The sequence below is a fragment of the Canis lupus genome, chromosome 24 (genome assembly GCF_011100685.1).
Source record: "Canis lupus familiaris isolate Mischka breed German Shepherd chromosome 24, alternate assembly UU_Cfam_GSD_1.0, whole genome shotgun sequence".
Taxonomy (NCBI): Eukaryota; Metazoa; Chordata; class Mammalia; order Carnivora; family Canidae; genus Canis; species Canis lupus.
This window is the reverse complement of record NC_049245.1, coordinates 33,806,024-33,832,770: the sequence shown is the minus strand read 5'-3', so window position 1 is coordinate 33,832,770 and position 26,747 is coordinate 33,806,024. Positions and strand designations below refer to the sequence as shown.

Here is a 26,747-nt window from a genome sequence, read left to right as displayed (position 1 = left end):
CCTTGTTCTTTCCCACTATTGCCAGAAGCTGCTGAGAGGGAACCACACGGCTAGCTCAAACCCTGAGGTCCTGGCTGTCGGGGAAGGGAGGCTCCAGTGTGATCCTGATCCAGGCTGCCCCCACCCAGGTCCAGCCAGAGCTGCCCAGAGACTGTTCTGCAGTTTAAATAACACCAAGGCAGTTTCCAAGGCCAGTGGGCCTGGCCCCGGGGAAGCTGTGGAAGAAAGTCTTCCACTCCAAACTGTGGTTTCCACTGGGAGTGGCTCTCTGGCCATCCTGGGGCCAGATGAGAGAAGGCATTTAGGCCAAGAATAGATGAGGGGAGCGGGGCATTTCCTCTGGTCTTCCTGGTCCTGTAAGTGTCTGATGTGGTGTCACGCTCCCCTCCCTTTCTTCGTTCAGCTGGGCCCAGTGTGTGGTGGGGCCTGCCCTAGAACCTTGAGAACCAGAGATAAATAAGACAGACTCTTTGTCCTCAGGGAGCTCACAGAGGAGCCAGGGAGGCAGACACATAAATAAACCCTCTGCTTCAGGGAGATAAGAGTTCTGTTGGGCTAACCAGGAGGCAAAAGGCTTCAGAAGAGATGGCAATGAGCTACTCTTGCTGGAAGGATAAGACTTTCCAGGTGGGCAAGGATACAGCCTGTGCTAAGGCCTGGAAGGGTGGAGAGGGATGGTGTATTGGGGTCACTAGTCATCCTGAGCACTGCCAGGCAATGGGGAAGGTGCAGGTGGAGCCAGGCTCCTGCACCCCAAATCTGGTCCCCATTCTGGTTTAGCACCCAGCATCTCCAGGTGGTGGCTGGGTCATCTCAGTAGGAGGACTTGCCGGGGGGAGGGGGCGGGCATTTTCACCCTCCCCACCCCTTCCTTCTGATCCCCATTTTTACTACTTTGAGCAGAGTGGCCACGAACCAGGATGTTTACACTAAATAGAGCTGAGTCTGCAGAATGAAATCCTAGACTTCTCCAAAAAAAGAAGCCAGGATGACAGAAGGCAGCTTCCTGAACATCTGAGATCAGAGGAAATTTTGACATAGAGAGGGGGAAGGGAGAGGACACCAACTGAGCTTGGGTCCCAGCTGAGGGGGTCCTAGGATGCTTGGCTTCTGACCCAGAGATCCCAACCCTTGCATGAAAAACTTGGGGTATGATTTTTTTTTTAAGATTTTTAAAATTGGGATCCCTGGGTGGCTCGGCGGTTTAGCTCCTGCCTTCGGCTCAGGGCATGATCCTGGTCCGGAGATCAAACCCCATATTGGGTTCCCTGCATGGAGCCTGCTTCTCCCTCTACCTGCCTCTGTGTGTGTGTGTGTCTCTCATGAATAAATAAATAAAATCTTTAAAAAAAAAGATTTTTAAAATTAATTTATTTATTCATGACAGACACACAGAGAGAGGCAGAGGGATAGACAGAGGGAGAAGGGAGAAACAGGCTCTTCGCAGGGACCCCGATGTGGGATTTGATCTCCCGACCAGGATCATGCCCTGAGCCGAAAGCAGATGCTCAACCACTGAGCCACCCAGGCGTCCCTTGGAGTATGATTTATACGGTGTGAGATTCACCTGTTTCAAATGTACAATTCAAGGATTTTGAGCAAATGTACACAGCTGTGCAGCCACCACAAGCCAGCTTTAGAACATTTCCATCTCCCAAAAAAACCTCTTGTGACTGTTCATTTACATTCACCCCCTCTTCCCACACCCCAGGCCCAGGTGACCACTGCTCTGCCTTTGATCTCCATAGAGTTGCCTTCTCTGGACCTTTCACATACATGGAATCATGTTTTTGAGATTCATCCATGCTGTGGCACAGATCAATCTTCTTTCCTGCTGAATAGTCTTCCACCACACAAGTGCCACATTTTGTTTATCTGTTTACCGACTGCTGGACATTGGGGCTGTTCCCACTTTTTTGGCTATGAGGAATGGAACTGCCACAAACCTGTGTGCAAGGGTTTGCATGAACATAGGTTTTCCTATTTATGGACACCTGGAAGTGGAATTGCTGGATGGGTAGTGAACATATATTTACCTTTATAAGAAACTGACAAAGCACTGCACTACGCTGCATCCTAGCAGCAGTGGGGAAAGGTTCTCCTTTCTCCGTGTTCTTGCCAATGCTTGTTACTCTCAGTCTTGTTCATTATATCCTGTTGAGGAACTTTTTTTTTTATAAAGATTTTGTTTTTTATTCATTCATGAGAGACACAGAGAGAAAGAGGCAGAGACACAGGCAGAAAGACAAGCTGGCTCTTTGCAGGGAGCCCGATGTGGGACTCAATCCCAGAACCCCAAAATCAAGCCCTGGGCTGAAGGCAGGAGCTCAACCACTGAGCCACCTTGGGATCCCGAGGAACTTTTTATTTTTTATTTTTATTTTTTTTTTCCGAGGAACTTTTTAAAAAACACCCACTGATGCCAGGGCTTCATCCCAAACCAATGAAATCAAGAGTTTTGCAGGGTGCCTGGCCGGCTCAGCCTGCAGAGTGTAGGACACTTGATCTCGGGGTCATGACTGGGGCCCCATATTGGGCATGAAGCCTGCTTTAAAAAGAGAAATCAGGGATCCCTGGGTGGCGCAGCGGTTTGGCGCCTGCCCTTGGCCCAGGGCGCCATCCTGGAGACCCTGGGATCGAATCCCACATTGGGCTCCCGGTGCATGGAGCCTGCTTCTCCCTCTGCCTTTGTCTCTGGCGCTCTCTCTCTCTCTCTCAGTCTTTCATGAATAAATAAAAAATAAATAAAATCTTAAAAAAAAATAAAAAAATAAAAAAAATAAAATAAAAAGAGAAATCAGAGGGGCACCTGGGTGGTTCGGTCGGTCAAGTGTCCAACTCTTTTTTTTTTTTAACTTTATTTATTTATTTATTCATGAGAGACACACACAGAGAGGCAGAGACACAGGCAGAGGGAGAAGCAGGCTCACTGTGGGGAGCCCTATGTGGGACTGGATCCCAGGACCCCAGGATCAGGACCTGAGCCAAAGGCAGATGCTCAACCACTGAGGCACCCACGCGCTCCAAGTGTCTGACTCTTGATCTCAGCTCAGGTCTTTTTTTTTTTTTTTTTTTAATCAGCTCAGGTCTTGATTGAGTTCAAACCCAATATGGAGCCTACTAAAAAAAAAATGAATAAATAAAAATCAGAGTCTTAGGGTTTGGGGCAGAGCCATAGGTATTCAAAGCATAACAAAACAAAGGAAAACCCTCCCCACTTCAAAAGCTACTAATGTGCAAAAGGGGTTGAGAACCAGTGATCTAACTTTAGGCCTGAAATTCTGGCCTATGGGGCACTCAGAGGGATCTCAATCTGGCCAGCAGCTTCTCCCACACCAGGAAGGCACATGAAGTCCCAGGGCAGCCTGGCCTGTTAGAAGGTAAGGTGTAGGGGCCTGGGAGTGGCTTGGGTCAGGGAGTCCTGATTCCTGTGCAGCCAGCTGAGATCCTAAGGGAGTACCCCCACCCCCTCCTGAGGTGACTTTAGGGATTGTTCAGGCCTCTGAAGAGATTAGGAAAGTATGGCATTCCTGGCTGCAGACCAGCTCCAGATAACCCCAGAGAGATGTAAGGAGATGGATGGTGCCAGCAGGAAGCATAGGGAGCTTAGAGAGGCTCAGGGGGGAATTAGGCCGGCGCTGCTCAGTCCGTGATAAAATCTCCCCTTTTGAAGGGTCTGTAGATAGTAATAACTACCCACTCTCTATACACTGGCTCCTGTGCTGGGCCCTGGGGACACAGCCATGAGTAAGTATCAGGCTCCTGCCGCCATGGAGCTTACAGTCTGCTGGAAGAAACAGCCGATAAAGAACAAAGCAGAGCAACAGGCACACTGATGGGGTGGGATCCTCCCTGGGCAGGTGACACTTGGGGAGAAACTCCAGTGAATAGAGGAAGCTAACCAGGCAATGTCTCTCTGTAAAGGTGCATCGGGTGCAGGGAAGGGTAAATGGAAAGCTCGAGGCTGAGTGACTTGGTGTCCAGACAGTGGTGGAATAGAGTTGAAGAGGAAGGTAGGTGGGAGCTGGGCAGCCTAGTCCTCTGGGCTCATGGCCAGCACCCAGGTCTTTGTGTGTGATGGGGAGTGAATGAGGGTTTTGAATAGGGTAGTAAGGTACTACAATTCCTATTTTTTGAACACCACTGTGGTTGGTGCAGAAAATGGCCCAGACTAGTGTTGGTGCAAATGGGAACTGTGCATAGAGGTGGGGGGACACCTTTTGGAGTTCAGGACACCAGGATTTGCTGATATGAGCTTTCAGGAAATAAGGGTCAAGGAAAACTGCTCTGCTTCTGACTTGAGCATCTGGGTGAGCATGATGCCATGATCTGAGATGAGAATCCTGGGAGGGCGACAGGATTTGGTACCACTGTGGGGACAGTGCTAAAATATGGCGCTAGTGAGGTGGCACCCAGGAGGAAGGTGGGGAGGCTGTGATGTCCTCACGACTCCCTCCCGGGAGGGGAGGGCCCTCAGAGGCTGTGGTAACAGAGCATCTCGGAAAAGTCAGGATGCTGCAATGTGTTGGGGGCTTCTCACAACCTTTGGAAAGGTCTGCAAAGAGACAAGCTGAGGCCAATGAAGGTGCCCCACCCTCATCATCAAAAGGAGAAAAGTCAGTACCGCTGGCGCCCCCTCCCTTTGAAATTACAGTTCTGGCTTATGAACTCCAAATGTCTAGACAGCACTGTACAGATCTTCCACCCCTTCCTCAAAGCAGTGAGTGGGTGGGAAGCCCATGCTGAGTGCTAACGACAGCAGGGACAGGAGGTTGAGAGGACCTTCGAGAAAGAGGCCCCCATGAGTCAGAGTCAGCTGGAGGCTGCAAGAGGCATAGAAGCGGGGAGGGTGAAGCGTAAAGAAAAGGAGAGAAGTTGGAGGATGAGGAAGCTGCTCGAGGCCAAGTTTGCTGGAGCGGTACCAGGGACAGGGGCACACAGGACCCAGGAGCCAGGGAACGATGCCCCGTGAGCAGCGTGGGAGTCCTTGAGTTTCAAACCTGGAAGACCCTTTGGGGCCTAGGTGGCCGGCTCCTTCCACAGAAAAAGGAGCTGCTCTTCAAGGAGCAATGGGAAAGAAAAGGAGAAACCCAAATGCCAAGTGTCCAAGTTTTAGAAGCCACAGAATGGCAGTCAGCAGCTCTGCCCCTGGCTGAACCCAGAAAGCCCCAGTCCTGTGTTTCTCTTCTCTCCATTTGGTAAACGTCTGCCTCCCTCCCGCCTGTTTGGGGAGATGTCATCAGAGTCTCCTGGTCTGACATCTGGCCCCCACACACACCTCTTCCCTCATTCCAATCCGTCCCCTAACACTCGTGCCCAGGCACACGCACGCTCACCAGAGCAGGCCTGTACACATTACATATGCCACGGTGCTCGGGGCTCAAGGGCTCCAGCATGGTGAGGGTGGGGGGTGCTTTTCCCAAGGGGTAGCTTGGATGGGCCTGGGGGGTAGGGGCGGTGGAAGAATGGTCAGGAGGGGAGAAGGACTGACGCAGCTTCTCCAAGCCATGCAAGGATCCAAAGAAAACACAGCTGGAGATGGGGAGCAGGAGGGGGAAGCCAGGCTACACATGTGGAGATCTTGGGCAGAAATCCAATTTGGTGTCCAGTGGTCAGTGGAGCCGGTGTTTACTTATTTTGACCAGTGACTTCCTCCTGCTGTACCTCGGTATGCAAGTCTGCAAAACTGGGGCGATGATAACTATTGCAAAGAATTGCTATGAGGATGAAACGGGGTCATTTAAAAAGAGACAATTGAGCGGAGTGGGGGAAGAGCCTACGCCCTGGAGCCAGATTGACTTGAGCTAGTGACTTGACCTCTCCGGGTCTCTGTTTCCTCATCTGTAAAATGCGCTGATGATACCTGTCTTATAGGGCACGATGAGTTTTAAGTGAGTTAATATCTATAAAGCATTTTTTGTTTGTTAAACACCTAGTTAATACTAACGACCAGAGATACTTATTGAGCACTTCAGTGTGCCAAGTACTAGGCTTGGCACTTTACATACTGTTTTTTGTTTTTTTGTGGGGTTTTTTAACAGATTTTTTCTTTAAAAATTTTATTTAAATTCAATTAATTAACATATAATGTTTTGGTTTCAGAGGTAGAGGTCGAGGATTTATCATTCTTATATAACACCCAGCGCTCATTCCATTACCTGACCTCCTTCATGTCCATCACCCAGTTACCCTGTCCCCCAGCCCTCTCCCTTCCAGCAACCCTCAGTTTGTTTCCTATGATCTGTGAGTCTCTCACAGATTTTTTTTTTATTATTTGCGAGATAGAAAGAGAGAGTGCGCACACACAGAGGGAGAAGCAGACTCCCCGCTGAGCAGGGAGCCCAGCAGGAGCGCCATCCTGGAACCCTGAGATCATGACCTGAGCCGAAGGTGCTTAACTGAGGGAGCCACCCAGGAGCCACATATATATGTATATATTTTTTAAGTTTATTTATTTATTTGAGAGAGAGAGAGTGAGAGAGTGAGGGGAGGGGCAGAGGGAGAGAGAATCTTGAAGCAGACTCTCTACTGAATGTGGAGCCAGATTCAGCATGGGGCTCCATCCCAGGACCCTGAGATCATGACCTGAACCGAAATCAAGAGTCGGTCACTTAACCGACTGAGCCACCCGGGTGACTCGGCACTTCATGTGCTTAATTACATTAAAATCTCACCACCACCCAGAGATGTAGGCAGGTACTAGAACATCCCCATTTTACAGATGTGGAAATTGATGCTCTCAATAGTTACTTTTTAATTTGCTTTATAATAGGGGTTGGCAAACTACAGCCTGTGGACCGAATCCAGCGAGCAGCCTGTTCATTTAAATCTTGTTTATTGCTGCAATGGCAGAATCTGAACAGCTGTGACAGAGACCACAAGGCCGGCAAAGCCCAAAGTATGTACTATCTGATCTTTTACAGGAACAGGTCTTTGACCTCTGCTCTAGAAAATGACAGAAGAGGGATTTGAACCAGGTCTGTCTGATTCCAAAATACTTAACTAATGCTTTGCTCTCCTGGTGTTTTACAATCTCCCTGTGCTGGAGACACAGTAGAGGCTAGAAGAGCACTTCTTCCCTGTCCCTTCGAGTGCTAGGAAGTCCCTCCTTCCCTCTTCAAAGCCAGGAGTGAAAGTTGAAAGGGATCCGAGCATTTTGATCTCTTCATCCCACAAGCCAAGTGTTGAGGACTCCAGGAGCTTGCCAGAGACCCTCTTGGGCTGCATATCTGCCAATATCACTGAAGTGTGAGAGTTGGGGACACAAGCTTTGGGAGAAAGAGAAACCCATGTGATGGAGGGGGTCAGGCTGACAGGACAAGTTCCTAAAATCAAGGCCAGTGAGTACATCTTGTCCCCCAGCTCGGGGCTGTGTTTATAGAGTCAGTTAGGCTGAGACAAACGAGGTGCAGGAGTTGCTAAAGAATCCTCAAAGCAGGCAGTGTTCTAGGTACTGGGGATAAGTGTTGAACCAGATGCCAGTTCTCATGGAGACAGACCATGCCTCCATTAACCAATGCTTTGGTAAACCAATATTAAATAGTCACAAGATCTATAAAGCAAATAAAACAAGCTGATGTGAAAGTAACTGCTAGATAGGCAAGGAGGTCCTCTCTGAGGCAGTACCATTGAAGCTGAGACCAACATGACAAGGAGCTAGCTGTGGGAAGGCCGGGTGGAAAAGCATTCCAAGCAGAGGGAACAACAAGTGTAAAAGCCAGCGTGGCCAGAGCAGAATGAAGAAGGGCAACAGGGAGGGTGATGAGATAGGGTATGAGTGTAGCGTGCCTGGAAGTTAGGGTATGGAAGCAGGAGTTCATTCTGAGTGTCATGATTTAGCTGACTTTTTTTTTTTTTTTTTGAGCCCTTACTAATGCCAGATGCTCATCAAGTCCTTTAAATGCATGAACTTTTTTAATCCTTATGATCAGTCCAGATATGGAAACAGGCCCAGAGAGGTGAAACCACTGGCCCAAGATCACACAGCTACATTGAAAGGTACTGGGGCTGCTGTGGGGCAGTGAAGAGCGGACAAGAACCTCCCACAGGAGATCACAGTGATACAAAGATGGAGCTTGCATTTCTGTGAAGAAAGTGAGAAAGAGAACTAATGTCTGCCAGGTTTTCTGCTTGAGCCAGGCTCCAGGAAGAATGAGGGCTACTAGAGTTCAAAGGCATTAAGGCACTTCCTCCTCTGGATATCCTTAGCTCTTTCTTCCTTCCCCTCCAACACCCTTTCTGTCTCATGTGCTTGTGGTTTGTGCCCCTAATCTTAAAAGCCAGCATTTATTTGGCACTAACGGTGTGCCATATACTGTGCTCAGCACATGCACTAGGCCCATTGAATTTATTCTTGCAATAACTTTATCATTTCTGTTTTAGGACAAGGAAACTAAGTCTCAGAGCTGTTTCAGTAAGGGGTCCAGGAATTGGACCTGAGAACCCGACAGCCTAGGATTTGAATCCTGGTCTGTCAGATGCAAGAGTCTAAGCACTACTATAAACACCACCTCCCACCCTTTCAGAGTTCATGGGTTCTTCACTAGTAGCTGTATGATGGTCTTTACCTCTGGTTTCCTGCTAAAGCGGGTTCATAGCAGTGCCAACCTCATAGGTTAAGAAGATTAAATGACTTAATCTAGATCTAGGATGACTAACCATCCTGGTTTGCCTGGGATGGAGAGGATTCCCTGGAAGGGAGGCATTCAGTTTCAAAGCCAGGAGAGTCCTGGGCAAATCAGAACATGTTGGTATTCCTACCTGGATGAGTGTTTGATGCTACATACATGTTCAATGGACACTCACCGGACAGCCCGGGGAACTCAGTGGTTTAGCGCTGCCTTCAGCCCAGGCCTGATCCTGGAGGCCCGGGATTGAGTCCCATGTCAGGCTCCCTGCATGGAGCCTGCTTCTCCCTCTGCCTGTGTCTCTGCCTCTCTCTCTCTGTGTGTCTCTCATGAATAAATAAATACAATCTTAAAAAAAAAAAAAAGGACACTCACCTTTATTGCTTCTCCTTTCCTCTTTCATCCATTTGACAATAAAAAAAGGAAGCAAGCACCTACTCTGTGCCTGTCCCAGGAGCTGGGAACACTGCAGGTGGTAGATGGAGATCCTGTGCAGAGAATCTAACTGCAAAGGTTCACACACATGCATGCACACGCGCACACACACACACACAATCCACAATCTCTGGGAAACGCCAAACCTCCCTCTGGGGTGATTCCAGCAGCCTGTGCCCTATCCTCCTGGGCCGGCAGCACTTGCTTGGACCCCAGTGGGAGAAGTGTCTGGGCCTGTTAGGTCCGTAGGTAGTGACATGGAGACATTTGGAGGGCGAGAGGAATGTCCCCTAGCAAAGCCTGTCAAGGAGAGGTCTTAATGATTATGAGTGGAAAGGAGGGAAGAAAATGTGCCTGGGTGGTTCCAAGTATCCGGCACATTTTGCTGGATGAGGAAACTGAGGCCCATGACCCAAGTGAAGTGACTTGCTCAGGATCCTGCAGGAAGACGTGGGCATTTGGAATTTGAACCAAGGTCCCAGAGGAGCAAGGACTGTTGGGACTGGGCGGGCCGACTCTTGCACTTCCCTCCCTCCTTCCCGGCGTGGGTCCCCCACTTGTCTTGACAGCGGCCGGGCCTGTCACGGGGCTCCGTGCAGCCCTCTCCACCCTCCCGACTGCCGGCGTTCCGCCCCGTCCCCTCCCAACCCCCCGAGGGAGGAGGGGAGAGCGGGAGCGAGGAGGGGGGTCGGAGAGGCCCGGCGTTATAAAGGCGGCGGGAACAGCACTGCCCGCCAGACCCCGCCGCCCGGATCCCCTGCGCAGTCCGCCGCCCCGCGTGACCGCGCCGACCCCCAGCTCCGCCGCAGTGAGTTGGGGCGCGTCCCCATCCACCCCAGGCCCTCGCGGGGCCGCATGGTCTACTGAACCCGAGGTGGGGAAGAGATCCCATGAAGGGCGCTGATGGGGGGGTACCAGGCCGAACCCTGGTGGCAGGGATTTAGGACCCGGCGGAGCCGGGAGACCCGGGAGCCCGAGGTCGGGCTGGCGGGCCGCGGTGACTCCCTCGGCGAGGGGCCTGGGAGACGGCGAGCCACCCCCCAGGAATGCGCGTGCAGCCGTTCCCATGGTAACAGGCAAGCCGCGCCCGCCCTCAGCTAAAGAAGGGGGAGCCGGGGGGGCACTGGTCCCCGGGAGGTCCAAACTCGTCACGCGGCGGGCGCACGGGGAACCGAGGATGTCCCCTCCCCTTCCCCCGTGTCCCAAATCCTTGGGACCCAGAGCACGAGTCGCATCGCCTCCCTAAGCCTTAGTTTCTGCATCTGCCAAATGGAGGCAATATAGTCGAATCGGTTCCAAATTCCCTGAAGAGCTGTTTCGAGGGTAACGATCCGGCCAGCCCCTCTTCTGGTTGGACAACCGGGGAGTGGGTTTTAGCAGCCCCGATGACCCCAGCGACCCCACCCCACCCCAGGCCCGCTCGCCATGGCCCTCTTCGGGGCCCTCCTCCTAGCGCTCCTGGCAGGCGCTCACGCCGAGCTCCCCGGCTGCAAGATCCGCGTCACCTCCAAGGCGCTGGACCTGGGTAAGGCGCGGGGCGGGCGAAGGCGGAGGAGGGAGGGTGGCCCCGGCAGGGGCGCAGGACCGAAGGGTCTCGCTGCTACCTCAGTGAAACAGGAGGGCCTGCGCTTTCTGGAACAAGAGCTAGAGACCATCACCATTCCGGACCTACGAGGCAGGGAGGGCCACTTCTACTACAACATCTCTGAGTAAGTAGGAGACCCGCGGGGCGGGGTCTCGGGTTCGGGGCGGGGCCTAGGGCCGGGGAACTTGAGAGGGTGGGGTGGGGCCAAATCGAGAAGGCGGGACTCAAGAAACAGGATGGGGCGGAGAAGATAAAGACCAAGCCGGCCAACCTAGGCGGGAGCCTTGGGGGCCGAGGTGTGGCCTAGGAGCACCGGAGAGGCGGAGTCACGAAACTTGCCAATTAATGAGATTGGGGTCTAGGACCCCAGGTGGAGCTAATGGGAGAGGTCTCGGAACTGGAGCCCAGAGCCTCGCTGGGGACGATGGGGGTAGGAGAAATGGGGTATGGAGTGGAACCCAGCTGACAGAGTGAAAATCAAAGGACTCAGTTAAAAGAACAAGTCAAGCAACCACAGGGTGTGGGAGGGAAGAGAATGCACGCAATAAAGCATCTACGAGAAGGGTATGAAGCTCACTCTTAACACCTGGGTCAGGAGCAGCTCCTCTCTGAGCTGTCCCTCGAGAGCTAATGGAATAATTCATTCCCCCCCCACCTCAGCTTCCCAGGCCTGGACTGGAAAAGGAGGGAATGAGTTTCCTGTGCTTGGGTGGGACCCCTTCTTCCTGGTCCTGAAACTGACCCCGAGGCTTCCTGCAGGGTGAAGGTCACAGAGCTGCAGCTGACATCCTCTGAGCTCCATTTCCAGCCAGGGCAGGAGCTGGTGCTACAAATCAGCAATGCCTCCTTGGGGCTGCGCTTCCGAAGGCAGCTTCTCTACTGGTTCTTGTAAGGACCTCACACCTTCAGGAAAGCGGAGGGTGGATCAGGAGGGCTGGGATGCTGGGGGGCTGTGGGCAATACTTTAGCCCTCCTGTGCCTCAGTTTCTTCATCTGTACAATAGGGACAAGCATACCCACTTCATAAAGGTTGGTAGAGCTTGGTAGAATGTTTGATAAACTGCCAAAGCGAAGTCTTGTTAAGAAGTATCATGATGTACTGGGTGGGTAAGCTCCAAAATGGACATTAACTGCTCGCAACCCCCTTGCAGCTATGATGGGGGCTATATTAATGCCTCTGCCGAGGGTGTGTCCATCCGCACTGCTCTGGAGCTCTCCGGGGATCCCACTGGCCGTATCAAAGTGTCCAACGTCTCTTGCCAGGCCTCCGTCTCCAGAATGCACGCAGCCTTTGGGGGAACCTTCAAGTAAGTGCATTTCCAGCCCAGTGCACCCCCTTTAAGCCTTACTGCCCATTTGCCTTGTGCAATGCAAAGTACACAGGCTTGGGAGTCAGGCCAGCTGGGTCCAACTCTCAGCACCCTCATTTCCTGTGTGACCTTGGGCAAGTCATTGAAGCTCTGTGCCTCAATTTCCTCATTGGTAAGATAGGGATGATAATAGAAACTATTTTATAAGACACTGCGAAAACTATTTGTTAATATATGTAAAAATATTTAGAATACGGGATCCCTGGGTGGCGCAGAGGTTTAGCGCCTGCCTTTGGCCCAGGGCGCGATCCTGGAGACCCGGGATCGAATCCCACGTCGGGCTCCTGGTGCATGGAGCCTGCTTCTCCCTCTGCCTATGTCTCTGCCTCTCTCTCTCTCTCTCTGTGACTATCATAAATAAATAAAAATTAAAATATATATATTTAGAATAGTACCTGGCAGGCAGCCCAGGTGGCTCAGCGGTTTAGCGCCTCCTGCAGCCCAGGGTGTGATCCTGGAGACCCGGGATTGAGTCCCACATCGGGCTCCCTGCATGGAGCCTGCTTCTCCCTCTGCCTGTGTCTCTGCCTCTCTCTCTCTGTGTCTCTCATGAATAAATAAATAATCTTAAAAAAAAAAAGAATAGTACCTGGCATATTAGTGGCTAGCTTCCTAAATAGGAGTAGTTGTGTATGCACAGTTGGGCATGAACTAAGTTCTCAATAATTGGTAGCTCTTACTACTAAAAACAGTAGCATAGTTTCAGGTTTGAGGCTGAGAAAGGAACTTCGTGATACTTCTCAAAGAGAGTGGGAGAGAAAAGATAGTGGATTTATTATCTGGTGTTGGTATACTGTCAAGTTTTTATTTATTCAACAAATGAAGTATATGCCAGTCCCTGAGAATTCCTAAAGGAACTCAGAGCCTAGATGAAGGGACAAAACATTTGTCATCAGGGCTTTGGGGGAGGGACTAAGTACTCCAGGGGTTCAGAAGAGGGTAATCTGGGAAGACAGCCTAGAAGAGTAAGCATCTGAGCCATACAGGGAAATACAGGACAGGAACTTTGAGAGTGGAAGGAAAGGCATGGATAAGCATCTGGAAGTGGGGATGTTTACAGTAGGTTTGAAGAACTGGGGATAAATTCCTTAGGCTGGTGGGGGGCAGGGGTTAGGAGAGGTCTTGAGAATCAGGCTGGAGAGATTTGGAAAACCTCCATTGAAGAGCTGGTAATACAGGTCAAAGTTAAGTCACCTCCTCCCCATCTCTTTGGCTATTGATTTCTCCTGGACCTGGATTGGGATAGGGCGGAGTCTGGGCTCACGTTGTCTCTCTCCTTACAGGAAGGTGTATGAATTCCTCTCCACATTCATCACCTCGGGGATGCGCTTCCTTCTCAACCAGCAGGTACAGCAGTGGTGGGGCGGGAGAGGGCCTCTCTTGTGAAGGCCCTAACTCTAGACCCCACCTCGCAGATCTGCCCCGTGCTTTACCACGCAGGGATGGTGCTCCTTAATTCCCTCCTGGACACTGTGCCTGGTGAGTTGGTGCTGGCTGGGAGGGGAACTCCGGGCCCTGCCTGGGCCAGGAATGGGGGTGAGGAGGCGGCTAGGTATGCAGAGTGGGCTCCTGCCATGCCCTGGCTTGAAATATGGCCTCTGCTGCTGACTTGCCACATGACCCTAGGTAAGCACTCACTTCTCTCTGGGCTTTAGTACCTTCGCTTGGCTGGCGATACCTCCCTCTGGGGTTGTCGTGAGGATTAGCTGAGTGATTGTCAGGGTCCTCGATGTGCCTGCTGATCATTGGGACCCCGTTTGCCTTCATCCCCTGCACTTAATAGGTGCTCAACTAAAATGAATTCCCTTTTCCTCAGCTGTGATCTCTGTCTGCTATGGGGTAGAGATCATCACACACCCCACACACGGCATGAGGAGGGAGGGAGGGAGCAGCCAGGGAAAACCAGTGGAGGAAAGGGATCCCCTGCCATCCTGTTTAGGGGGATCTAATGAAACCCTCATGGTAGTAATAGTCATTAATATTGCTGAGCACTAAGTGGTTCCCACATAAAAATAATTGATCCCCACAACAACCCTATGAGGGAAAATTCCTAATCACCACTTTGTGGATGAGAAACAGGCCCAGAAGGGTGAACACCTTGCCCAGCATCACATAGCTTGAGTGACGGAGCTCCTCTCCACAGTACGCAGCTCTGTGGATGACCTTGTTGGCATTGACTACTCCCTCCTGAAGGATCCTGTAGCTTCCACCAGCAATCTGGACATGGACTTCCGGGTGAGCTGCCTGGCTGCTGTGGCATCTCTGGCCTAACCAGACCTCCCCCTCCTCCTTGTCCCCAACTCTCTGGTTTTGTCCTCCTAAGGCACTACTCTGATGAGACGCTCCACTGCTGAGCATGCCGTGGCTCCCCAGAGGAGGAGCAGAATTAGGTTCAACTCCTGGGTTTGGCTTCTGAGCTTTGTTAATCTTGTCTGGCCCTTTCTTTTTTTTATTATTATTCTTCATTTGAGAGACAGAGAGAGAGCATGAGCACAAGCAGGAGGAATGGCAGGCAGAGGGAGAGGGAGATGCAGGCTCCTTGCTAAGCAGAGAGCCTGATGCAGGGCTCGATCCCAGGATCACAACCTGAGCTGAAGGCAGATGCTTAACCAACTGAGCCACCCAGGTGCCGCTGGGCCCACCTTTTTAACTTCACCCTGTTTCTCTGCAATCATTCTTTCCCAAATATGCCCCTGCTTCCTACCTCAGGAACTTTGCTCAAGCACTGCCTTTTCTCATCTCCCCTGAAGCAGTTAGGACATACAGCTCTATGCACATAATCTCATTTCGCCCTCACAACTGTGTCAGTCAGGCACTAATGTTTTATTCATTTGGGGGATGTGGAGACTTGCTCAGAGGGGTGACATCACAGCCCAAGGCCACACATCTAGTATGTGGCCATTTCCTTTGCTCCCTGTAGTGGAGGGTAAGTTTCAGAGCAAGGACTGGAGCCTAAAGTTCAGGTCCTGACTCTGCCACTTACTAGCCACGTGATCTTAAGCAAGTGGTTTACTTTCTGAGCCTGTTTCCTACTAATATGTAAATGGAAATAATAGAGTAAGAAAACATCCCTCCTTGGAGTGTTATGTGGATGAAAGGAGTTGACCTATGTCAAGGCATGGAAGAAGTACCAAGTAAATTCACATTCCCACCAACCGAACACAGTCACACTGGAACATTCTTACATATTTCTTTGCACAGGTATACAGAAGGTCCTTTATGCATAAATTTATGTTTACGTTGCCCATTTCCTGATGATTTTATGGAAAAAAGTTCCCTCTCTCTTCAGTGTACAAGGGAAGTTATTTTGTTGTCTTTCTTAGGAAAATTATAATAGATGCTTAGACTTGCAGATATCATTTCTCCTGGTTATGTATTTGGTATGCTTTCTGATGTTAATTGGCTTTGGAAATCCCTCCTAACTGAACACTGATGATATGTGAGAATTGTTGACTTTATTTAGTTCAGTAATGGCACTGCAGTTCTGTGGAAAACTGTGCTGGTATTTTTAGGAGTCTTACTGAAATATTTAGGTGTGCAATGTTATGTCTGTAATTTACAATACAAAAATGTGAAGCAAAAAAAGGTACTATGTAAATGTAAACAGCAGCTTTTGTCATTACTGTCCTGCATCTTCCAAGGCCCACTGACATGCCACCTCCCCCCCAAACCCTTTCCTGGGTGTCCCTTCTCTGGTCTTCCTGGAGTGCTCCCTTGCAGAACTTGAGCTGCCCTCCTTGGAATGTCTTTTTAGGAGTTGTGCTAATGAAGGCAGCTGGCTGGCTCAGTCAGTAGAGCATGCAGTTCTGGATCTTGGGGTCATGAGTTTAAGCCCCACATTGGGTGAAAAGATTACTTAAATAACTATAACTTAAAAAGAGGAAAAAGTTGTGCTAATGAATCCCCTAAAGACAGCAGCTGGGTCCGAGCCCCACCATCCCTCAGAGTGCCTGGCATAGGGAATGGGAACATCTGGGTGCTGGGCCACACTGCCTTGGCTCTGACCCTGCTCCCCCAACTGCAGGGGGCCTTCTTTCCCCTGGCTGAGAGGAACTGGAGCCTGCCCAACCGGGCAGTAGAGCCCCAGCTGCAGGAGGAGGAGCGGATGGTGTATGTGGCCTTCTCAGAATTCTTCTTTGACTCTGCCATGGAGAGCTACTTCCGAGCGGGAGCCCTGCAGCTGTCACTGGTGGGAGACAAGGTATACCAAGGCCTGTCTGTGGGATGGGCAAGGGGAGCCCTGTCACAGAACTCCAGATGACCCTGCCTCATCCCTAATTCCCCTCTCCAGGTGCCCCACGATCTGGACATGCTGTTGAGGGCCACCTACTTCGGGAGCATCGTCCTGCTGGTGAGTGTTGATGGGCGGTGGGTTTGTGGCCAGGGTGGATGGGTGTATTGCTGGGATACAATGAGGGGACACGTGAGGTGTGTAAGCAGAGGCTCCCATGGCCACCATAGAGTAGACCCCTGTCTTGGCCTGGCCTCTCGCCTGTAGCCAAGTCCTTTACTTACTCACTTACTTATTTATTTATTTTTAATTTTTATTTATGATAGTCACAGAGAGAGAGAGAGAGAGGCAGAGACACAGGCAGAGGGAGAAGCAGGCTCCATGCACCGGGAGCCCGACGTGGGACTCGATCCCGGGTCTCCAGGATCGTGCCCTGGGCCAAAGGCAGGCGCCAAACCGCTGCGCCACCCAGGGATCCCTTATTTATTTATTTTTAAAGATTTTACTTATTTATTCATGGGGGGGGGGGGCAGGGGGAGAAGCAGGCTCCCGGCAGGGAACCCGATGCAGGACTGATCCCGGGTCTCCAGGATCAGGCCCTGGGCTGAAGATGGCGCTACACTGCTGAGCCACCCATGCTGCCCCCAAGTCCTTTATTTGTCAAGCTCCTTTCCAAGTCTGTGAAGGGCCCTCACTACTTCCTGTTCTTCATGAAGTGAGGAGGAGGACAGGCTGAGACCCAAGCTCTGTAAGTGTAGGGATTGTAACAATGACCAATATACTTTTTAAAGTTAATTTAGTTATTTAATAATCTCTATGCCCATCCATCATGGGGCCTCAAACTCAAGACTGCAAGATTAAGGGTCACATGCTCTACTGACTGATCCAGCCAGGCACCACTGATGTATTCTTCTTTTTGCTTATTATTTTCCTTTGTTTGATGGTGGGAGGTCAAAATTTAAAAAGGATCTCAGTGATTATTCACTGAATCAATTCATGGAAAGCGATTAGGGTTAAGTGCTCAGGAAACACTGGCTGCTGTCCCCCCTGCTGTCATCCCTGTCAACGCCATCAGCCTGATGGCCAAGCACTGGTAAGGGCAGACTCACTTTCCAGACTGGGTTTGAATCCCTGGTTCTACACCTAGATGACCAAAGAACCTTGGACAAGTTACTTAACCTCTCTGTGTTTATTCATTCTCAAAAATGAGTATGATAATGCCCGTCTCACGTGATTATAATGAAGTTTAAATGAGCTAACACAGGTGAAGCATTGGTCAGCGCCTACAGGAGAAAGAGCACAGCGGTTTCCAGAAGGGTGATATGACAGAGGGTGGGGATGTGCAATGCAAACACTGTCCCCGAGGAGTCTGGATGGAGACGGATCCCCACTACAGAGAATTCAGGAAAGCAGGAAAAGGAGGAGACATTCCATCCCTTGTGTGAGCAAAGGCACAGAGGCTGGACACAGCCTTCATATTCATATCTGTCTGGGCTCCTAGTGGGCAGAGCCTGAGCCTCGCCATCTCCCCTCCCGGGGCTCATCAGGAAACAGATCTGGGACTTGACCTCCCCTCCCTATTCTGTCCCCAGAGCCCGGCGGTGATCGACTCCCCGCTGAAGCTGGAGCTGCGCGTCCTGGCCCCGCCTCGCTGCACCATCAAGCCTTCGGGTACCACTGTGTCTGTCACTGCCAGTGTCACCATCGCCCTGGTCCCATCTGACCAGCCCGAGGTTCAGCTGTCCAGCATGACCATGGTATGGGCACCAGAGTGGGGGCCACTGAGGGTCAGGGACAAGTGTGCTGTGGACCCTGTGGGTTGGTAACACCTCCTCAACCCCCTTGCCTGCAGGACGCCCGTCTCAATGCCAAGATGGCACTCCGGGGGAAAGGCACTGCGCACCCAGCTGGACCTGCGCCGGTGAGTAGATGGCCCAGATCTCGGGCAAGCCCTGAAGCTCCCTGAGCCTTGGTGTCTTCCAGATAATTGCACCTGCCCAACTACTGGGAAGCTAAAATTCTCTCAGATCTCTAGCCACTGGAGGGCTGGGGTCTTTGCTAATTCATAACAAATGCATTTCATTCAAGTGTAACTTCTCTGCATTGTCTTATAACCCAGTGGCAGGCAGACCAGGTATTTGAGATGACCAAAATGGCCCAGCAAGGTTAAATGATATGCCCATGGTCACACAGCAGAGAGCCTAATGGCATGGGTTCAGGCAAAAACCTCGGCATGATTTTTGTGATCCTGAGAAGAGTTGCTTTATCTTCATTTTTTTTCCTTAAAGATTTTATTTCAGAGTGAGGGAACAAGAGAGTGCACAAGCATGAGCGAGAGGGAGAAGCAGACTCCCCACTGAGCAGGGAGCCCAACATGGGGCTCAATCCCAGGACCCCAGGACTATGACCTAAGCAGAAAGCAAAAGCTTAACTGACTGAGCCACTCAGGCGCCCCCTATCTTTCATTTTCTTCATGGGCTAAATACAGGGAAAAATAGCATCTACTGTGCTAGCCACAGGTAGCTAGTGGCTCCCATGTGGCAAGTGTAAATGCACAATGTTTGCAAAAAGTTCTACCAGACAGCAATGTCCTAGGGGTTAAATGAGATACTGTGGGGTACTGGTTGGGAGCCTAGATTCTAGAGGGAGGTTGTGCCCTTTACCAGCTGTGAAACCTCAGGCACATTACTTGCCCTCTCTAGGCTTGAGCTGCCTCATCAAAAAAGTGCAAATTGCTTAATAGTGCCTACTTCTTAGGGTTATGGGATTAAGTCAGGTTGGCATTTTAAAATATCTTAATATTTAACTTCTGTGACATGCTTCGTATTGGTCAGGGAGTAAGCTCTATTAAGGTTTATTAAGTAAACACAAACCATACATGAATAGCTGCCAGCACAAGTCTGGAATACAGGAAGTGCTCAACAAATGAAAGGTAGCAGACTTGGAGAAGAGGAGCCCCAAGAGGGAGAAATGACTCACCCAAGGATGCACACCTGGCAGGTGGCAGGCCCCCAAATAGGTGTGGAGGTGGGAGCATCTGAGGCTGAGGCTCAGGGACTTTGGGTAGGTAGGCCTGGGTGGCCTGAGGAAGGGGTGCTTCCAGGGCTGGTGCCCATTGGATAGTTCTTTCTCTTCCATAGGTTCCGAATCTACTCGAACCAGTCTGCATTGGAGTCACTGGCAGTGAGTTGGGAGCGGTGGGGGTGCCGAGGCTGGGTCAGGGCGGAGCAGCTAAGGCAAGTCCACTTCCTGCTGGCTGCCCTGACGTCCTGCCTCCTCCCTCCCAGCTGATCCCACTGCAGGCCCCTTTGAAGACCATGCTGCAGATTGGAGTGATGCCCATGCTCAATGGTAGGGCTGGGGGACGGGAGGCAGGAGAGGGAAAGGAGAGGGAACTGGGTGGACCCAGGCTAAACCAGCTGCTCCTACCCACAGAGAGGATGTGGCGGGGAGTGCAGATCCCACTACCTGAGGGTATCAACTTTGTGCGTGAGGTGGTGACGAACCATGCGGTGAGTAGGGGGGTGATGGAGGAGGGCAGAGCCTCCCCACCCCTGCTTCAGAACTCATCTTCTTCATCAACAGCCCCTCCCATTTGAATCTTCCCTTATCAGACTTCTCCAGCCCTCTGCACAGCTGTGCCCTCACCTTGTAACCCTCTCCCTGGATTCCATCCCCAATATCTACTAATCTTGAATCTCTGAGCTAAGAGGTCACCTCTAGGAAGCCCTCCTTGACCCCCCCAGACTGTGCTCCTGCAGCCTTTCTTTCATACCCTTCACAGGGAGTTAGAAGAACTTCTTTGCCGTTCCTCCTCTCCCACTAGATTGAGAACCCCTCAAGACCAAGGACTCTGTTTCTTTACATTGAAATTTTTGGCCTCTGTGATGGACTGAACAGACTCCTTTCTCTGCCCCACCGCACAGGGCTTCCTCACCATTGGGGCCGACCTCCACTTTGCCAAAGGGCTTCGAGAGGTGATTGAGAAGAACAGGCCTGCCTCCAGGGACCCCTTGGCATCCAGTGCCCCACCACCCTCCACGACAGCTGCCTGAGCCCTCAAGCCCGCCCTGGCAGGGGCATTCAGGACTCCAACACCTCTCAGCCCCTCCCTCAGCCCCTCCCAGCCTATACTGTCCAGTCTAACCCCCCAGTGCCACAGAGAAGACAGGGTTTTAAGCTATACCCAATTTAATTCCATAATCAGTCAATGCATCAATTACCGTCCATCCACCCTCCCCGTGGGCTGTCCTGAGCTCTGCTATGTTCCAGTGCGTTAAGGGAGGGGGCCAGGCCCCACCCCAGTCAGGAATAAAGTGCTAACCCCCCAGTCTGTCTATGTGAGGCACTGGGGCCTGGTCTTGGAGGCAGAGGGGTGTGGAAGGGGCAGGGGCCGTGGGAGGTGGGGGTGGGGTGGGGAGCAGTTCTGGAGGCAGGGACCTGCCCCACAGGGGCATTTTGCATAAAGGAGGACCTCCCTTCTAGCAGGAGGGGTGGGAAAAAGGAGCTGGATTAGACAGAAGGGGACTGACTGGTCTTCATCAGTATGGCTGCTTATTCAGGAAGCGGGAGAACATGGTGAGGGCCGCCTGGGGTTTGTCCGTGGGAACCATGTGTCCAGCACCCTAGGAGCAAAGCTCTGTGAGATCACCTTCCGTGTGACCCCTGCCCCTGGGTGCCACCTCCATCCTACTGGATGCCTCCAGCCAGTAGCCTTCCTCTTCTCCCAACCCTGTCCCAAGCTCTGCATTTTTCCCACTCCTCGTCAGAAAACTTGCTTTTAGGGGCCCAGATAGTAACCCGGTGTAAACAGAAAGAGAAAGCAGAGGATGGTGGCTCCTGCCCCATCCCCTCCAGCCAAGCCGGCCCTCACCAGCCAGGCCCTACCTTGATGGTGAGAAAGGCGATGTGAGAGAACTCCTTCACGAAGCCAGCAATCTGCTCCCCACTGTCCCCGTAGTCCACTAACCAGGGCCGGCGTTGGACCTCCATCTGCCCCACCAGGAAAGACTCAGCAGCCTGCGGCCACCCCCTCATCTCTGCTCACAGCTGCCAACAAGATCTCAGGGGCCCGGAACTCCCCCAGGTTTGCCCTCTCTGTCTGCCCAGAGCCACACTCCAGGCACAGCTGCCCCATCCCTCCCCAGAGCCGGGATCCTTGCCTTACCTTCTGGTTAAGGGAATCCACAAACCACTCATCCCCCATGAAATTGCAGGCCATGTCCACATCTCCGTTGTAGAGCAAGATCCGGTATTTCTGGAGCAGGGCAGGGGGAGCTATGGGGGGTCTGGAGGGAGCCCAGGCCCTTGTTCTTCCCTGGTTCAAGCCCTACCCCTTCAGGGAATTCAAGGAGCCCAGGCAAATAGCACGAAGCAGGAACACTCATGTTTTCTGTTTCCTACCTGTCCAGTGCTCTACTAAACGCTTTAGCTGTGAAGGTAGATACTGTTTACTATGATTACCCCCACTTTCAGGTGTCAAGATATGAGAAACCTGCCCAGGGTCACAAGGCTAGTAAAGGAACGTGCATACAGGCAGTCTGACCCTAGAGCTCATGTTCTAACCACTGTGTTGTACAGAACCTGGCCCTGCCCCAGCTCTCTCAGGGTCTCCCAGATGATCTGGGGACAAGGCCCTCAAGGCCCTCTTCTACCCTGGGCCTCCCGTTTGCTTGTCTGTGACATATTCCCATCAGCTCTCCTCAAGTCAAGATCTCCTTGGCTGAGGCAGACCCCTCAGCCTCCTACGACAGAGCAGCACAGGGTGGAGACAAAACCATGTTCAAATTGTGACCCTGCCAATCACTGAACTTCGTTTCTTGGAGTGTCAGCTTCCTGCATCTGGACTGGCACTCTGAAGGGGGTCCCGAGGCCACTGGTAGTCCCAGCTATGCCGCCCCCACTCACTTACCTGTGTGGTGAGCAGCTTAAGGTACTGGGACTGCATGCTCTGGTAGAGACGGCGGTACTGTATATTCACCAGGAAGCTGTGGGAGCACACAGGCAGGCCCGGGGAAGACAGTCAGAGAGGCCCTCCCTTCCTGCCACCACCTTTCTCTGAACTCCAGCATAGGAGGCAGAGTTGGGATTCAGTCCTCTCATGTCCCCTCTCTAAGACTGACTTGGCTATGGGGCTAGAATTAGAGGTCCTCAACTCCACCCCCCATCCCCACCCCCCGCTGTATAGAAACGTATACAGGAACACCTAGTGATTGATTCACAACCGGCCTATAGTGCACAGGGGCCCCCAGGTGTGCGAGTCGTGTGTGTGTGTATGTGTGTGTGTGTGTGTGTCTTTTGCAACAGTAGGGCAGGAGCACAGCCCAATCAGAATGGATCTGAGTGGCCCCTGCTGTGCCAGGTGGCATCCTTGTACTCACACGGGTCATTGGAGATCCAGGCCACTGGGAACAGGAGGGGAGTCAGGGTGGGGGGAGTGTGTGTTTACTAAATGCCAGAGCAGTAAGTGCCACTTTACCAACCACTGTGGCCCCATAAGAATGAACTGGCTAAATCTCAACCAATTTTTTTTTTTAATTTTTTTTTTAATCTCAACCAATTTAAGGGTTAAATATCCTGCACAACTCAGTCTGACACACCCTGAGTGCCTGGGGTACTACTCCTGAGAAACCTTAGTCAAGGGATCCTTGGGAACTTTTCTGAGCCCTGAGAGCCCCGAGAGCCTGCCATCCCCAGGCCCCAGCTGGCCACAGAGCCTTACTTGCACATGTCCCAGCGGGGCAGCTGCTCGGGGATGTGAAGGGCCTTCCGCACATAAGGGTTGTTGAGGTAGGTGGAGGCAGCCGTGGTGTTGGTGCAGGGAGGGTCCATGCGCAGCCTATCATCGGAACGCAGCAGTGCCTGGGGGCACAGACAGAGGAAGATCAGGTGGTTTCCTGGCCCTAACCCCACTGGGAGGAAGCCCATGGTCACACACACCAGATGCCACACCTGATGCCACACCCGCTTGAACGGCAGGCGAGTGAAGATGTTGCCCAAATCGTGGAGCACCACGGTGTCCTTCTCATACCTGCAAGGTAAGTAGGGGCTGGGCACCTCGGCCTCTAGGTGGTGCTGGGCCAGGCCTCCAGGGTGCACCGCAGGGCCTACCTTAAATGGCCAGGCACCCCCCCAGCACATGGGGCATAGAGGTTGTAAATGTTGAGGCCAGAGTTGCCCACGATGCGGGATACTTCCTGCAGCTGCAATGACAAGCCGAGCAACCATGTCTCACTGAGCCCTGGCCTCCCCACCATCTCACCAACTCGGCCCAAGATTTATTGCTTTCCTACTTCACCACTGGGCATTACCCTTCCCCCACTTTTTTATAGGTAGGGAAACTGAGGCACAGTGGAAGGAATCTGCTTCCACTCGGGGTCCAAACTCTGGTGCCACTACTTCCTAGCACTGTGACTTCCAGCGAGTGACTTTATTTTTTTTTATTTTTTATTTTTTATTATTATTATTTTTTTATTTATGATAGGCACACAGTGAGAGAGAGAGAGGCAGAGACACAGGCAGAGGGAGAAGCAGGCTCCATGCACCGGAAGCCTGACGTGGGATTCGATCCCGGGTCTCCAGGATCGCGCCCTAGGCCAAAGGCAGGCGCCAAACCGCTGCGCCACCCAGGGATCCCCCAGCGAGTGACTTTAACATTCTCAGCCTCAGTTTCCCCTTCTGGAAAATGTGGATAATATAATCTCCCTTAAAGGAGAGTTCTAAAGATTAAATAATCTGTATTGACCTATTTCAGCCTGGTGCCTGGCATATAGTAGGTGTTCAATAAGTGAGAGATCCTTTCCCACGGGTTACAGGATTTGCCCAGAAAGTCACAGGAAATGGTATTAGGAACACATCCCTAGATGTGTCCCAGAAAACATAAAATTGCTGGAGCAAGCAGGATACGAAAGCAATAGGGGATGGGGTCAGGAGTCCCCAAGGAGAGAATGCGGTCCTATTCTCAGGGCTGGGGGTGTCAGGGGTGACACAGGTTGGGGGCAGAACCTCACATTTGTCACGCATTCTGGGTCGGTGTTGTCATAGAAATTACACTTGTTCTGAGAACAGCAGTGGGTCTGGAGGGAAGACCAGAGCCTGTAGGAGATGGATAAAAGCGTTCAGGCCTAAGGCGGGGCTCCCACCTTCTCCTCCCACTTCCCACCACCACCTGACCCCAGGGGATGAGGAAACGGATCACAGGGAATGGTATGTAGGTTCCAAACCTAGCTGCTCTGGGGCCATACTGCCAGTGCTCCTTAGTCTCTTTCAGCACCAAAGCACTTCCAGCAACCCCAGCCCCCACCTCCTGCTCATAAACCAGGGTAGGGCCTAGGGTATCATGTGCCTGGAGGGCAGACATGAGCTCTTGTGACCTGCCCCACCCTGGAGATTGCCCAACTATCCCCTCCCATACCTGTTCCCCAGAAGGCCATGGTAGTAGGCGAAATAGACCAGGGAGTTGTCATTCTGCTCATAGGAGGAGAGTCCATTGCCCACAGCCAGCCCCTGTGAAACACCCAGGGCATTCAGGTCATCTGGAGGGAGAGGAGCCTCCCTTGACTACACCCAGACCTTCAGCAATCTGGAAGCTGAAATCCAAAAGTGGTTTATGGGAAGGCCACACAGAGTAAAAAATAGAGTGGGATGGGTGACAGGTGAGCTTCCTGTTGTGGTAGGCTGGCTGGTGGCAAGCATCTTGCAAAGGAGACCGGGCAGGGAAGATGGCCTGTTTGACTTCACTAAGGCCACAACCATGAGCTGCCTCACCTCCCTCCTGCAGTGGCCCTGTACCTGAAGGTTCATGCTGGGATCCTGCATGACCAGCACTGCCAGGGTGGGGATGTAAATGCCAGCATAGCTCTCTCCTGTCAGGAAAAGCTCATTGTCCTTGTACTCCGGGAAGAGGCGGAAGAAATCCTTAAGGGCCTCATAATTACTCTGGGCGACCTAAGGAAAGCAAGATGGAGGGAATCAAAAGACTCTGGTATTTGAGCTGGAAAAATATCAGAGATGACACCCACCCACTGTGAGCAAGAGGAAGTGGCTTAGGCGAGACCACACATATCATGTGACACAACCAAAAACGGACTTTTGTGTCTTGCCGCGCTTAGAGAACCAGGAAGGCTGGGGCACGGGGCAGGCACTGGACTCACCTCCGTGTCGTTGGTTGCGTAAGTCTTATCATCAGAGTAGGAGAAGCCCACCCCAGCTGGGGACTCAAGATACAACACGTTGGCAATCTACAGAGGAGGAGGAAACCAACTGAAGAAGGCTCCCCAACCCAGCCAACTGCCCAGACACCCCCCCCCCCCCCAGGACCCAAGGCTCCAGCTATACCAGGTTCCAGGAATAGGGGTTGTACTCAAGAGTGGCACCATCTGGCTGCACCTGAGGAGGAGAGAGATGGCTGACTGCCAAGGGCCAACTGGGTAGAAGGAAGGGCCACGGTGCTGGGCACTTCCCATTTGGGCAAAACCCCTGAAAAGTACAGATAGTCAAGCCAATAGTACCGATCAGGAAACCCAGACTCTCAAAAGGGCACACTTGGAAACACCTCCAAGTCGTGTTCTCCCTCCTCCCAGGCTCTTTCCTTTAGGCACGCTCCGTTACCTCTCCCCTGGCCCGTGGTTGGGGTCCGGGGTGGGGGGACAGTGGCTTTCCACTCACCAGGAAGGGGCCGTGCTCCGTGAGAAAGCCATCTAGGGAGCTGCAGCCCGGCCCTCCGTTGAGCCAAAGCACCAGAGGGCTGCTCTTGGGATCCTTCTGGGACTCCACAAACCTGCGAGGAGGCAGAGCACGGTGGGTGCAGGCGGAGGGGCCCCTGCCGGCGCTCCCAGCTCGCAGGCTCCCTCGGGGTCTCCGGCCCCTCCCCAGCTCGCACTCCGCGCCCGCCCCGCCCGGGAGGGAGGGCCGCAGACCAGTAGTGGAGGTGCTTGGGGCCGGAGCCGCGGAGGTAGCCGGAGTACTGGCGGAAAGCCGGCTGCTTGGCCAGCCCGGGCAGGCACTGGATCTCGTCCAGGTCCGGCGCTGCCTGGCCCGGCGGCGCCCAGAGCAGGAGCAGCAGCAGCAGCAGCAGCCGCAGCAGCCACGGCGGCGACGGCGCGGCTCGGACCATCTGCCACGGGAAGCGAGGCGGGCTGTTTCCGCGCTCCCTCGCTCCTCCGCGCTTCCGCGTGGCCGCCCCGCGGAGGAGCTGGAGGCGGCGGCGACGGGAGTCCCCTGCCCGGCCCCGGCGCCCACCCGCCGCACCGTCCCGGACCGCGGGTCCCCTCCAGCCTCCCGGGGCGCCCTCACCTCGGCTCCCCCGCGTCCTTGCTCTCCAGGAGGGGCCCGGCCGCGGAAGGTCATGTGAAGGCCGGGTCACGTGGGCGCCGGCGTCACGTGACGGTCTCCCTCCGGCGCCTCTCCTGTCCCCCGGGGACCCGGGGCAGCTGGCGGCGGCTGCGGCCGCGCGGGGTCAGAGCCCGCGGGCCTCCCAGGTCGCCTCGCGCGCGCCAGCC

General features: G+C 52.8%; 2 protein-coding genes across 2 annotated transcripts; one reads left to right on the top strand and one right to left on the bottom strand.

Moving 5' to 3' along the window:
• Positions 1–9,650: 9,650 nt before the first annotated feature.
• PLTP (phospholipid transfer protein) lies at positions 9,651–20,581 on the top strand. The gene is given in 17 exon segments (XM_038572483.1): positions 9,651–9,870; positions 10,477–10,587; positions 10,672–10,771; positions 11,407–11,535; positions 11,799–11,954; positions 13,301–13,364; positions 13,433–13,496; positions 14,161–14,252; positions 16,042–16,218; positions 16,309–16,368; positions 17,841–18,005; positions 18,101–18,133; positions 18,135–18,169; positions 19,389–19,431; positions 19,536–19,599; positions 19,684–19,760; positions 20,175–20,581. Coding segments are annotated over 16 exon segments (1,488 nt in total). The 5' UTR covers positions 9,651–9,870; positions 10,477–10,487; the 3' UTR covers positions 20,304–20,581.
• CTSA (cathepsin A) lies at positions 20,428–26,595 on the bottom strand. Its single transcript, NM_001109915.1, is given in 15 exon segments — positions 20,428–20,873; positions 21,136–21,240; positions 21,416–21,505; positions 22,160–22,235; positions 22,970–23,109; positions 23,200–23,278; positions 23,359–23,450; positions 24,258–24,342; positions 24,662–24,753; positions 25,039–25,194; positions 25,401–25,487; positions 25,585–25,635; positions 25,915–26,026; positions 26,166–26,362; positions 26,542–26,595. Coding segments are annotated over 15 exon segments (1,500 nt in total). The 3' UTR covers positions 20,428–20,789.
• Between the last annotated feature and the right edge of the window lie 152 nt (positions 26,596–26,747).